The sequence below is a fragment of the Anneissia japonica genome, unplaced genomic scaffold (genome assembly GCF_011630105.1).
Source record: "Anneissia japonica isolate Jap-2015-1 unplaced genomic scaffold, ASM1163010v1 scaffold199_len4679917_cov187, whole genome shotgun sequence".
Classification (NCBI taxonomy): Eukaryota; Metazoa; Echinodermata; class Crinoidea; order Comatulida; family Comatulidae; genus Anneissia; species Anneissia japonica.
In genome coordinates, this window is record NW_022686322.1 from 1,884,541 (window position 1) to 1,899,025 (window position 14,485).

At 30.2% G+C, this 14,485-nt stretch overlaps 1 protein-coding gene across 6 annotated transcripts in view; it reads right to left on the reverse strand.

The window, feature by feature from the left end:
• Positions 1–938: 938 nt before the first annotated feature.
• LOC117115470 (RIMS-binding protein 3-like) overlaps positions 939–14,485 on the reverse strand; it is a 95,122-nt gene continuing 81,575 nt past the window's right edge. For 5 of the 6 annotated variants that reach the window (XM_033259331.1, XM_033259323.1, XM_033259314.1 and 2 more), the window contains 6 exons: positions 10,853–10,914; positions 10,088–10,276; positions 9,075–9,150; positions 8,372–8,398; positions 5,803–5,853; positions 939–2,267 (listed from right to left, as the gene is read on the reverse strand). In XM_033259331.1, coding sequence (XP_033115222.1) covers positions 2,071–2,267; positions 5,803–5,853; positions 8,372–8,398; positions 9,075–9,150; positions 10,088–10,276; positions 10,853–10,914 — 602 coding nt within the window. In that variant the 3' untranslated portion in view covers positions 939–2,070. The remainder of the gene's footprint in view (positions 2,268–5,802; positions 5,854–8,371; positions 8,399–9,074; positions 9,151–10,087; positions 10,277–10,852; positions 10,915–14,485) is intronic. The other variant, XM_033259337.1, reaches the window with a different exon arrangement.

The following is a 14,485-nucleotide window of genomic DNA, read 5'->3' on the forward strand; positions in this document are numbered from 1 at the left end:
ATGAGAACTGATGGCATAAGTTATAGCATATCACAATGAACAAACAAGAATGCATGCTGATCAATCATTGTTAATTGCACTGTGTTTGTATGATGGTTTAAATTCATTGTTGACGTAATTCTTGCCCTTAAGTAGAAGAATCTGTCATTATTTTTGGATTTCGGCGATCATCAGATTACAAGTGGCGTTTGAGTTAAGTTAACTTTAATAAGGTTGAATGCTGACATTCAAAAATTTATACTCTACTAAAATATCATGCTGAAATTATGTTACAATTTTTCTAACTTAATTCTGTTTGAATTATTAGCCACAAGATGATGACAATAATGTTCACGATTTAAAATATAGTAATGATATGAATGGTGGTGTTGGAAGCAATGAGGATGTGTTGGTAAAGAAAATGAAGAAAAATAAGAAATGAAGATGATGATGATGATGATTATGATATGATGACAACGATAATGATGATGAAAAACAAGAAGTAAAGAAAATGATGATGATGATGATGATGATGATGATGATGACAATGATGATGATAAGATAATGACGATGATGGTGATGATGATGATAGCGAGGACGATAATGATAATATGACCCCCGGAATACATAGGCTATAATAAAAAAAAATACTGAATTAATTGTAATAATAGTAAAAATAACCATGGCAAATGATCACACACACAACTAAATCATGAAAAGAAATCTGTAATGAGAAAGTAAATGTACACCAATAACTAGAACCTTACAGAAAAACCTCATACATCGAAGAGAGAATCCAATACCAAACATAAAAATCCCTTTCAGTACAAAGACATAAATGATTTACAGAAAATGATATACAACCATTACCAGTAATATATATAAATAAAAATGAATACTTTTAATGTCAACATTTTATTATTTATATAAAAGATTATAAATAATGTCTATTGGTAATATTATTCATCTTTGGTGTATTATAGACAAATTATTAATTATTATATTACTTTTGCGATTTTTAACGATTAGAGCTTGTTGTTCTTGAAAAAGAAACTTAAAATATGATATATACGATGCTACAGGATATGAAGGATGAAAATCTAAGTGCCAGGGCCTTATTCGATGCATTATCAGATCCATCTACAGAGATAACAAGATCTGTTTGGCTAATACTCACTGCAGGCACACGATGTGCTACAAAGCCAAATAAACGTAGAATTATCTAGGAGGATCAGTTGAACTAAGTCACTTAGATGTTCACAACCTGATTTAATTTATATTTCCAATTTAAAACCCATGACATGGTAATCTGAATTAAGGGGGTGGGGGTAAAACAATTATAGTCAGATGATGATAGGTTGAAGTAAGTGGGGGAAAATTTAATAAAGAATATAGTTTAACAAGTAGAGTAGAAATTTGTAACAAGGAATGCTAATCTGAAATAATGAAGTATAAAAACTGTAGTAAGGTGCGGAAAGTTTAAATCAAAGCCAATTTGTGTATTATTAAAATTTGTAATAAGACTCAAAATAAGTATAAAAATTAGAATTTTGATTTTGGATGGGGATATTAATTTGAAATAAGTAGATGAATTATATTATAGAGCTGACAACAATATAGAATGGAGGGGGAACTTTATTCAAATTGTTATCAATTTGAAAGCAAACCATATGTGTAGGATTATGTTAACATAAGTTTCAAAATCATTTATCCAATAAATGATCTGCAGAAAATAAATGAGATATTATTTTGAAAGAAATTATAAATATACTTTGTAAGAAAACCCAAAAGGGGTAAAAAAACAAACAAAAAAACCTGAAACACCCTGAAGAGGTTTGTAAAACAAGGAACTTAACTTACATCTTTTAACTTGTTTATTTGGACTTCATTTCACTTTTGAAATTCTTAATTTTATGCAGAAACAAACTAAAACATTTCTTTAGTACTTGTTATCGTAACGTGCAAATGTTTTTATCAGAGCAAAGTATGAAAAAAGAATGAGGGAAGCGACAAGAATATACGTGAAAGTTGAAATTCCTTGTTTTACAGAAAGGGGAAATAAAAGCCAAATATATATATATATTGAATATCCTAACTGAATATGAAACCTTTCAGAGATTCTCGACTAGCGATGTGCGAAAAACTTGAGAGGGAGTCCTTCTCCATTGTGACATGATAACTCATAAGAGAATCGCGGTCAAAATCATCGTCCCTAGCGCCATCCTCATCGGAATTGAGGGAGTCACTGAGGGAATCGTGGACGATTCCTTGAAATTCTAACATAGGATCTGAGGAAGGACAATAGGGAGAAGAGATGTAATATAGTTATACCTAATTAACAGACTAATTAACACATCTTTCCATTTTCAAGGATTTATTTGATAAACTGATGAAGTTATGAGTTACTGTACAATCAATTTGAACAGAAAAAAATGAAACAAAACAATTATGATAGTTAATGATCTTTTGGATTAAGTACAATTATAATCTAAAGATTGCAACAAAATTCTCTAATTTAATAATAATAATAATAATAATAATAATAATAAAATTGGAGAAATGAAAAAAAAATTGACCTAGAAACCTCACTGAAGAGATATTAAAAAAAATTATTGACATCCATCTTAAAATACTGATAGCCTAGCACAGGCCTGGTACACTCATGTACATTTGTGCAATGCTCTAGTTATGTTGCAGCTGTGAGTTACATATGCCTACTACCAATGAATTGGTAAGTGTGGTGAAAGGGAGGGCTTAAACAGTTAAAAAATCCTCAAGTTATAATCCAAAATTATGTCATTAACACTATATTTTTTTGTATTAATGTATTTCTGGTACATGTTTAAATAATACAGTTATTGAAGAGCATAATAAAAGCCACTTTAAATAATATTTTTCTGGTAAAGATTTTCAAAAATGTTGAAATCAACATTAATGTGCTATTATATTCTTAGGCTGATACGTGTGGTACGCATCATGAGATTATCAGTCTGTGCTCCAAGGCCTCTGCTTAGTTCCAAAAATACCAGAAGTCCAGAGGCCTAGATATTTTAATGTTTGGGAAACTGATGAAAAAGCAGTTTTCATAGTACAGTATCTAGAACCACTGTTAACATCCTATAGCAACAAAGGCACATATTATTACTGCTTACTGGTCCAATGACTAGGTGTGGTCGGAGGGTTGCTCCGCCTACTATATATGCTGCTTAATCAGATAATAATCTATAATTTGGACAGGAAACAAAAAAAATTGGTACAAATTTAGTACTTGCACATGGACATACTATGTGCACACATACAGTTTTTTTCTCTATCCCGGGTTGGAATTATTATGTCACAGAGACTTTGCATCTATATTTAGTTCAAATGCACTGCGGTATTAAGAAATGACAATGAATTGATTTGCAAATATCTTGATATCAAACGTCATCAATAAAAACAAAACAAACACCATAATTAATGACTCATTCACTGCAGATTAATCCTCAAAAAGGGAACCAAAATGTAGAGAAATTTTAATGAAGGAATCATGATAACTTATAATGGTTATTAAATAAAAAATAATAAAAATAACATTACATTTATGACAATAATAATTATTTATAATATTAATCATCATATTATATAATGAAAATAATGTTAGTGAAAACGTTAATTATTATATCATTAAAATAATATAACTATAATAAAAAATGAATAACACTTATATTATTTATGACAAATATAAAATATGTAATATTAAAACTATGTTGAGATACTTTCTTAAAACTGGCTTTTTCAGTACAGTTAGATACACAATCTTTCAAAAAAAGAAATAACTCTATAGTATATTAAAGGAAGTCAAATACAGTTATAAATTAAATAAAAATTTGGAATAAGAATATTAAAATTTTTTTTTGTTTTAATTGGTAGGCCTTTTTAACACTTTGGTATAGAATTGGTGAGGAACAGAACTCAAAAATGACACTAATATAAATCATTTTTCAAATCAACAGCTACAATTTGAAGATTCTTGGTATGAAATGAACAAATCACATAAATTTATGATGTGCCATATAAAGTAAAAAAAAAAAGAAAATAAGGAAATAAATGTCCAGTTTATGCTTCTACAATTTCATATCAAATATATAAAAAAATTAGTAATGAAGAATAAAGGTAAAAAAATCCTGTGACACTGATATAAAGGTAATAAAAATGAGGTATAAAAATGAACATGACACAATCCAATGTAACAATGTCATAAATACAGGAAATAACTATAGCAAAAGTAATAATAACATGGAAGTGATAGGGCAAATAAATGAGGCCACTGCCAAACAAACTAACAATGTAACTTTAAAAGGATTTGTGGGTATCCATTGGGAATTTGTAGGATACAATGTTAAATATAATAAAAATCAGCCATAAAAAACTAGTTATTAAATAATAATATAATATTAATCATTATTGCAGCTGATCCCCTTGTTCTTGCTCTAAAGTCTCCTTGATTTACAAATGCCACCGAACAACTTCTTATTCATTCCTGATAACAGATCACTTATACTCAAACATTTGTATTGTTTGTGACCATCTATCACAAAATGACTTCTGTTGCACCTTGTACCAATTGAGAGAGAAACAAGGATGAAATTTGAATTTTGGGGTAAATATTTTTCCATCATTTTTCTAGAAGTTGAATATCGCTATAGTAACATCTTTGCTGGTTTATTAACCCAAAACTTGTTTATAATGCTGTTGAATACCATAGTTTATGAAATACCCAGCATGGCTTGATGTAGTTTTTCCCAAAATTCTGTTTTCAAACAGTACACTTATGAATCCATCATTTTCTCTTGCAGAAATCATTATCTAAATTTATTTAAAATGCTGTACCAAATATATTTTGTAATAAATGACGTTGGTGATATTACATTTGAGGACTCTGATGCAACAAGACTCATTTTGCACTATGTGGTCATATTATAACATTATGTAATACATTGCAATGCGAGTACTGTACTTTGAAATACCTTCAGGACAATAATACATTACTGTATTATTAATACATGGTCACATATAAAATGAGAAACAGCAAACAAGATGCATTGCTCTAACACCATGTGCTACCTAATTTACAATGATACAAAACTTGAGGAGAGGCTATTGACTGCTAAAGGAAGTCATTCACTGCTCTACAAAACAACTACTTTACAAGACAATGTTTACTACTAAGCGAATGTAGACATCACAGCAAACTAAAAGTGCCAGACACATGTTCATACGACAGTATAAAATTTCACAAGCATTATGAGTAATTAATAATTGAGATGATGTCACTGACTTTTAGCTGATAACCAGTGGCATATCTAAATGTCTTAGTAGGGGAAGGCGCGAATGTAAAGTAAGTGGTTCGATGATTACGTGAAGGGAAAAATACAGTGATTTTAACTGCTTGAGCATGATTTTTTTTGCTTGAAAATACTCAATGGGGGAAGGGACAACTGCAGGAGTGAGGGTCTTTGCCGCCAGGCACCCCCAAGATATGCCACTGCTAATCACTAGTAAAAAGCAAGGATATTTTTTTTTAAACAAGCATCTCAAGATGAATCCATGAATTTTCAATTTACCATGTGAACATGTGGTACGTCACTGAAGCTCTGTCCACGCTATCAATGAGTGTGATATGATATCTTCATGCCCATATATGGATATGCTATGACATCATCATATCCATATATGGGAAAAGTCACACACATTCGTCACATGAATTTGTGGACAGTGCTTAAAACAAAAAGCTAAAGTAGTCTCTAATGCTAGATGTGTTAGTCTCCGAACGTTTCTCACCTTCAGACCCGTGTGAATGATTGGTATGCATTAACATAGGAACAGCGCCATCTAGAGATAAGTCAAGCATTATAGAAAAGCTATATATAATACCTTAAAACTTGAAAATGCTATAATATAGTCAACCTCATAACCATGCTTCAATATGGAATTCCATAATTAGTACTGGTATATACATGAATAGTACATATAAATGCAGTATATGATTATATATATTTTTAAATACTGTTATGATGATTGGTCTAATAAAGTCATGCATTGTGCAACAATTTAAAATTCATTGGTAAACTCTTGACAAACACTACAAAATGGTGCAATTCTTTTCCGTTTTCTCTGTCTACATTATAAAGTTTCCACAAAAAATATCTGATTTGCCCATATATAGGCATGATGTCACATCACACCCAAAGCAAATCATATTGTCATTAAACTTAATAGCACAGACAGAGCTGTAAAAACGAATATGTGATGATAATGCTTTGAATTAAAATTCATGCTAGCACACTGAAGGAGTAACAAAATCACCATCATATTAACCCCTTCAATTTAAAATCACATCAAAAATACATTTGGTGAATAATGTGTGTCCAGCACATGCATATTTCAGTAACACTACTTAAAATGAACTTTTTGATGCAAGAAAGCAGCTATTTTAAAATGAGTGGGAGAACATTTCCCATGCATCAGTGTCTTAAAATCAGTTTAAAAAAAAACTAAGCATAATTAAGGACCATTAAAGTTTTTTAGAACAAAAATTAACAAGTGATAAACAATCTTTGATGATTAGACAACATTAATATAGTAACTTTCTTGATAAAATTTGGTATCTAATGCTGCATAAAATAAACTATAATAACTATATATTAACTATTAAAGTCTAATATACAAATTTAATGAAAACTATTATTAAAAATAAATTTTCACTTTATAATTCATATAGCGTATAATTGAATATTATGAATTAGTTACCTCAGAGTTATTGATATTTTGCAATCAAAATGTTTTAACTAATTTAAATATAATTTAACAATGGTGAAAAATAAAAGACAATTTCAAGTTTGAGAATAACTTGATTCTACTTTAAATGACTGTATTGATTACTACTTGGTACATACATACATCAAAATAAATAATTAAAAGAACTGAATACATTTTAAATATCAATCGTAAATTATTTGACGTAACCTTCAAGAAAAAGTTCATGAATAATTTAATCAATGGAGAAATTTTCTTAGCTTGAAATTAATGAGATGGATTTTTGTCAATTAAAAATTAAAAAAAAATTGCATTACCATGATAAAGCTTATAAAATTGATATGATGATGTTAAAGTGTGAATACTGATGAAAGTAATGATGCTGAAGATAATGTGGTAATGGTGATGGTGATATTGATGATAATGTGGTAATGGTAATGGTGATGTTGGTAGTGATGCTGAGGATAATGTGGTAATGGTGATGGTGATGTTGATGATAATGTGGTAATGACAATGGTTATGGTGATGTTGATGGTAATGTGGTAATGGTGGTGGTGATGTTGATGGTAATGTGGTAATGGTGATGTTAATTATGTTCATGATGAAGATGTGATTGTATTTGTGATGGTGGTGGTGATGACAGCGATGATGATGAATATAATCCATTCAAATAGCGCCCAATATGCATGTCACAGCATTGTGATGACAATGTTGATGATGTTGATGATGATGATGTCATGATAATGGTAGGATAGGTCATGATTATAATAAATTAAACTTTGCACAGTAACAGATGCAAATAATTATTTTGTTTCTTAGAACAGGAGGCTAAATGTAGCACAGAAAACTATAGATTTATGGGGTGTGAGTGGACTAGATAAAGCAAGGAGGGGTTAATTAGGAAAACATAACTGATTTGCTTTAAACATTGCAGTTGATTTAAGAGAATAGGGAACACACTTTACCAGCACATTTAAAAGATAATGTGTTGTAGTAATGAGTAATTCTCATATAACATGAAATACGAGAGATCGATGAAAATCAAAACCAAATTGGTGCGTCAATAAATGCCTGAAAAAACTTTGACCTCGAAGTGAGAACCTACAATTTCTTCGGTTGTAGATATGTGTAACAATAAAAAGATAATATGACTGTTATGTCACGAGAAATTAATTGCGAATTCCAATTGGACTTAACAGTAGTAAAAAACAGCTGTTATATTTAATGAATAATAAATTCAATCCATTTGGAAATCATCAATATCTATGAGTACAGCAATGAATTTGTTTTAAATATGAAACTTTTTGCATGTTACAAGAATGTCCCTGTGAGCAGTGAAAACGAAATTTGTTCATGAAATTGATAGTCGCCATGGAATCCTTTTTATCTCATTAAATATGATTTTTATTATTAAATGGATTTCATTACCAGCTGAACACACAGCAAACTAAAAAATATAATTAAAACTTATGTATGAGAGTGAACTAAAATTGTTTGGCTAATTTTCATGCGTTGGATGCAGTGAACGTGTTTGATCAAATTAGCATCAACAGTGTGCACACTAGACTTCAAATACAGACTCATTCACATTTACCTGGATTGTCAAGCAAATCTTTGGCGTCTGGACAGAGACAAGTTACACAAAAAATATGGTAAAGAAGAAATCAGGACAATAACACACAATTAATGAAACATAAGAATTAGGGGATTAAAACAAGAGGAGATGCAAAGAAAAAACAGATAAAAAATAAATAATTTTATTAATAGGGACGACAAGTAAAATTTAGAGAAATATTAAGATTTTAAATTTAACCCATGCAAACATTTTTCAAAGTTCATATATAACTATAATGATTTGGAAAAAATACTAATATAATTGCACTTTTTGAGGAAAACAGTGGCAGCAAACAATTGCAGAATTACAATATTAATAATAATAATTTCAAGCAGAATTAATTTCAAATCAAAAGATATAAATTTTGTTCAAAAATTTAATGCATGTGCAATGGATATACAGTAATATATAATATATAGATATATAAATATATTATCAAGCAACCACTAACAAATGCATCTGAAGGCAAGAAAAAAACAGGGACCAATAAATGCACTATAAACCATAATAATTTTCTGAGAGAAAAAAAAATGTAAAAATACATTTTAAAGGGAGCAGTGATTGAGAATATTTATTGACAATTTTTATACAGCAAACTTGACTTGGTATTAAGTCTATACCATTCACAGGAGTTTTTTACCTGTGGCTTAGTACTAAAAAGCAAAATGTCTTTGAGGCTTACCAGCGATTCTTTCGATAAAGTTTCCAGGAACTAAACCGCGTTCTCCGCTCATCAACTCCCCTTCATAAAAGCCATCCTACAAGAAATGAGAAATTTTATGGATGGATGGATTTATTCGGTGTGAACACCAAGGACAACTCAACGAAAGTCTGAAGAAGACTTATTTTTCCAGTGGGGGGACCCTTCTAATGGTGATTGGGCAGTACACCGGGAGACAATCCCCACTTTTCAAAAGACTGTACTGCCTTCTTTAACGTGTACATGGGCCACTTTGCACGTGTGACCAACAGCTTAAACGTCTTATCCAAAAAAAGGTGTGCTTTTAGAAACTTGCATTGAACCGGGGACCAAGAGATCTCCACGGTTCAGCGCATACACAGTGGCTACCGCCAGTTTAGCCGACTGAGCTGGCTGCAGTTTAGCCGTCTGAACTGGCTGCTCTCTTTAAAATTAGTTAATATATGTATTTTCCTTTCTATAATGTAACAGTTTGAAAACAAAATACAACTTTGGTACTTCATTGTTTATTTTCCTTACATCACTTTATAATCGGCCTAATGTAAGCCTTATCCAAAATAAAAATGTCATTAGTATATTCTTATATACAGCCTATCAGAAAAGTAAAAAATCAGAAAATGATTGCATTTTAAAAGGCAAAGAATAATTCCGATGGCATTTTTCGTCTGGAGAAATAATAATACAAATGATGTTATCACTACCCACCAAGCACAAGCTCAGTGGTCGAGTGGTTAAGACACCAGTCTAGATATCTGGGGGTCGTGGGTTCGATTCCCACCCAAATCACTCGCAAGATTTTTTTACAAGAATTTTGGAATGTACTGAGCAGTACAATAACACATCAGGTAGGGCAAACATCATTCATATTAGCATAGAATAATTACCGGTAATTTAGACTCATTTAAAAAAGCTGACATTAATATGGAACTAAATAAAACACTGGAAATCATAGAATGGTTCTATTTGCTATTTTTTTTAGATATCGGTGTTCCTACCTCATCTGCATCACCATACACGTAGATGTACTCGCCTGCCTTAAGTGGAAGCTCAGCATCTGGATTCTCATTGGGCGAGTCGGAAGATGGCGTGTAGTTGTAGCGTGCGATGAACACAGCAAGCTTGTTGACGCTTGCCGACTGAAGTCGTTGTAGCATGCTTACATCCACCTCGTCTGAATCCTTAGACTGCAAGAACGAAGTAAAAAAAAAAAAAAATTGGATAATTACATATTTATGTGCTGAGATGCCCTCTATTTAGGAGTAAATGTCAATAGAAATGAGTAATTAGGAAAGGATGATGATGGTGATGAAGATGGTTTTGATGTGTGTAGCTAAGATACTGGCGATGTAAAAACAGAGAATAAGATGATAATAACAATTATAAAGATAAAAACAAAATAAGATTTTAAAAAATGAAGAAGAGTAACATAACAATTAAAATTAATAACAATTGACAGCAGCAACAACAGCAACAAAAACAACAACAACAATAAATATATTTGTAGCATGTTCTACTTATAACAACAGCATTTACAATTATTGTCCAAATATATTAACTCACCACACATAGAAAACAAAAACAACAAAATCAAAAATTCTGTGTTCATTAAGTTGGGTAATGACTGAACTATATTTGGTTTTAAAAATCTCTCAACATATCCAAGCTATACACATATTGCGTATGTTATTTACTGGCGCTCGTTTATCACCCGCCCGCACTGCTTCACACTTGACTGACTCTTGCAAGAATTCTCCACTTACCTTTCGGCTACTAACTCTCCGTGCTTGGTTATCAGAAGGTAATGATCCGCTCTTCGACAGATCTGAAATATTCAAAGACAAATGCGATCATTAAAACCTCATAGGATTGCAGAGAAAGTAACCTTTATTTCAACCTAGTTTCTTTTTTATAAAAATGTACGATGATGTAAATGACAATTCAGGTAAAAAAAAAAAACTGTATCACAACTGTAACAATGAAGTAATTCATTTTTAAAGTTATATAATACATATTTAAAGTGACAGGTTAGCTGTTAAATATAACACATCCCAGCGATCAACTGGTACATCTTGATAGAGGCTGTGTTTCCGTAGCATTTGAATTAACCAGAAAAAAAAAATAACCTTGCATTATTTATACATGGTCTAGAATAATTGATAATAAATAAATTTGTTCATGGTTACTTCAGTTGCTATATGGTAATATGCACTGCTTCACAGGCAACCATGAGATGAAGAAATCAGTATTGAAGAATGATTAGTTTCACCCACAATATGGTATAAAATATGGCATTGTAACATTAAATGAACCAATCAAAAGATCAATTAGATACCATGTGATCTATAATCAACCAATCAAATGGCAAGAATCATAATTGGTATTGTATAAAAATTGAGCCAATCAAAAGCTTACTTTAAACCAATTTTAAGATATATTGTCTGTCTTAAAATGCCAAAAAGTTAACAACTTCCAATCATACACAGATTGGAAAATGTTTTTGTTGATTACAGACTTTTTATGACAAAAACTCTCAAATTGATTACCATCCACGTTAATGGTCTACGCAAGAGAAATAGGATCGGTAATAATTAGCCGTCCATTAATTTGGGAGGCTTTTTTTCCTAAATTTAAATTTCAATTGAAAGCTAAAAAATTACTTATACTAAGTAAGCAAGCCAAGTCTTCAATTTCCCCACCTCCCAAGTTATTTTTAGCTTCAGTCAAATGGTATAGATTAAAGCACCTCTTTGATTAAGATTTAGTTTTTTGAGAATAAATTAGTAAATTACTTGTTAATGTTTATAGAAAGTCAGAATATAATGCATGTAAAAAATAATACAGTTGATTGAACTTTATATTATAATAATATGGAAGTATCATTAGGAGTTAATTACACCTTTTAGCATACATTTTACAAGCATAATCTGAAAACAACATGACGTCAAATGAACCACTCCGCTTTTTATGTGACAGGAATAAATAACTGAAATGGCAGAATGGAGTATTACCACAAATGAAGACAGAAAGACAAACAAATTTAATAACGTGATGTTGAATGATACACGAAAGAAAGTAAAAAAAAAAAAACACAGCATGATGAATCTAATGAATCGCAAATGGACCAACCATGATTACAATGAGAGGATTAGGCCAAGTAAAAAAAAAAGTAGTTTCTCGTCCAAATATTTTGAAAAAAGGAGAATGAGAGCACATTTTTTTACTCCGATATGGCAAATCCATGGTGATCAAAGGGAAACACCTACTACTTTCTCACATTTACCAAGTAGACACATTGAAAGCAAAGAAAAGAAGCACTAGACATGATTCATATCATATGTATCCCCAACCACAAATGATCGAGAGAGGAATTTTACTGATCAATGTGAGTTAGGCAGATTTTCATACATTTTTGTAAAATAAAGGATATAAAAAAAAAAAAAAATTGGTGAGGCAGAGAAAAATGGATGTGCGAGGGGGCGAGAAACTAGTGATTTTTTTTATTTGGACTTTTGCGAATTGGCATTGTGTATCGGTGATCTATACGCAGTATGATGCATTTATCCTGGAATACGCTGCTCAGTCTGATTAAATTCATTATTAGAGATCTTCTTGTGACATAAATATAGATAACAGAACAAAGAAACGATTCGTTATGAATTGAGAATGTTGATTACTAGACCTAAACAAATATTAAATGTAAGAATAGAATACATAGATGATAAGAACTAATGAAGATGTCAGACAAACTATCACATCCTGTCTGGAAAGATAGATGATGATGGAAACAGATCTTTTTTTTTTAGCTTGAGTAGTATATAATAAGGTTAAAAATAATATTTATTCTTAATTTACATGTCGCAATATGTTAACACAATCTTGAGGTGCTTAACAACAATGCAAGAGAAACAAAGAAAATCAAACTAATTTCACATGACTTAGATTACATAAAAAAGGGTTATCAACTAAATACTTAAAGAAAACAAGAATGCACCCCATGTCTATTAAATAATAATAATAATCTATCTATAGATATATTTTTAACACTTATAATAATAAAATATAAATAATATACTTTTCTTTATAGCACCATGCCCAAATGTGCTTTTTCATTCATTGAAATATAATATAATATAATGGATGTATGTCTATATATTACAGCAAAAAAATATTAATATTAATTAATGGAAATAACATTTCACTTTATTCTATCATGCCAAAGATTATTTATAAAATTTACATAATTATAATTTAAAAAAAAATCACAAAACCTAACTATAACACAACATAAAAATTCAAAAAGTCATTGATTATTGTCTAAAATATCTTACAGAAATTTACATTGGATATAATACCATAATAAATAACATTACGAAAACTAATAATAATATTATGTTGCATACATTAATTATTTTACTTTTTAACTTTTCATGCATAACATATACAGTAGGATTAATAATAATAATAAAGACAATTTGTGAACAAATAATACTAACAAATAAACACGCCGCATTCCAACTGGCTGCCTGCATGACAGACAGAAGTTGGCGAAACCAAGTTTTCCTTTGTCATTGATTGATATCGACCTAGGTCAAAGTTAGATAAATAATGGGAAAAATGATAAGACATCTCTGCTATAAGTAAGTCCTTATACTTACTCAATTACACATATATTATATTATCCATTATTTATATCCATATATTACTGTCATACATTACTTATTGTAACAGGTCTTAACCCTGGTAAGTTGATATGAAAACCATACAAATACAAGAAAAAACATGGGTATCATATCAAATTTGCTAAAAAATTCATTGGAAAGACAGCAAGTACTTTGAGAAGGTATGAGGAAAAAACTTGAAAAGAAAGAAAAAAAAAATATAACTAGTACTGTTACAGTAAGGGCTATATAATTATATGCCTAATTCAATAAAATTGCATAAAAGAATAAACAAATAAACATAACATTTCTTTGCTTTTTACAACAAAATGTAGGTTGTTTGTATATTATAATCACTAGTTTTTATATCAGCAGTTTTGGAAACTTGTTTCAATCTTCACATATACAATGTTTGTCATCTGCCTGTTTACTGAAACGGACTCAAACTGATTTATACTCAACAGAAATTCACCCACAAATCAATTGTTCTATATAGACTTCAAGATGTTATATATGACGCAGTCGCTTTTAAAATCCCTAATGGTGTATTGACATATAGAAAATATTTAAAGGACTATGTGAAAAATCAGATTATGCGGGTGAAAGATGAAAATTTGTAAACTTTTTGAAATGTCACTGAAAGTTGGAACTTAAATCTTTAAGAAATTCATTATTTGAGGATTAATTTAAACACTTAATTTCGTTGGTTGCTCATTAAATTCAAGATACCTGATT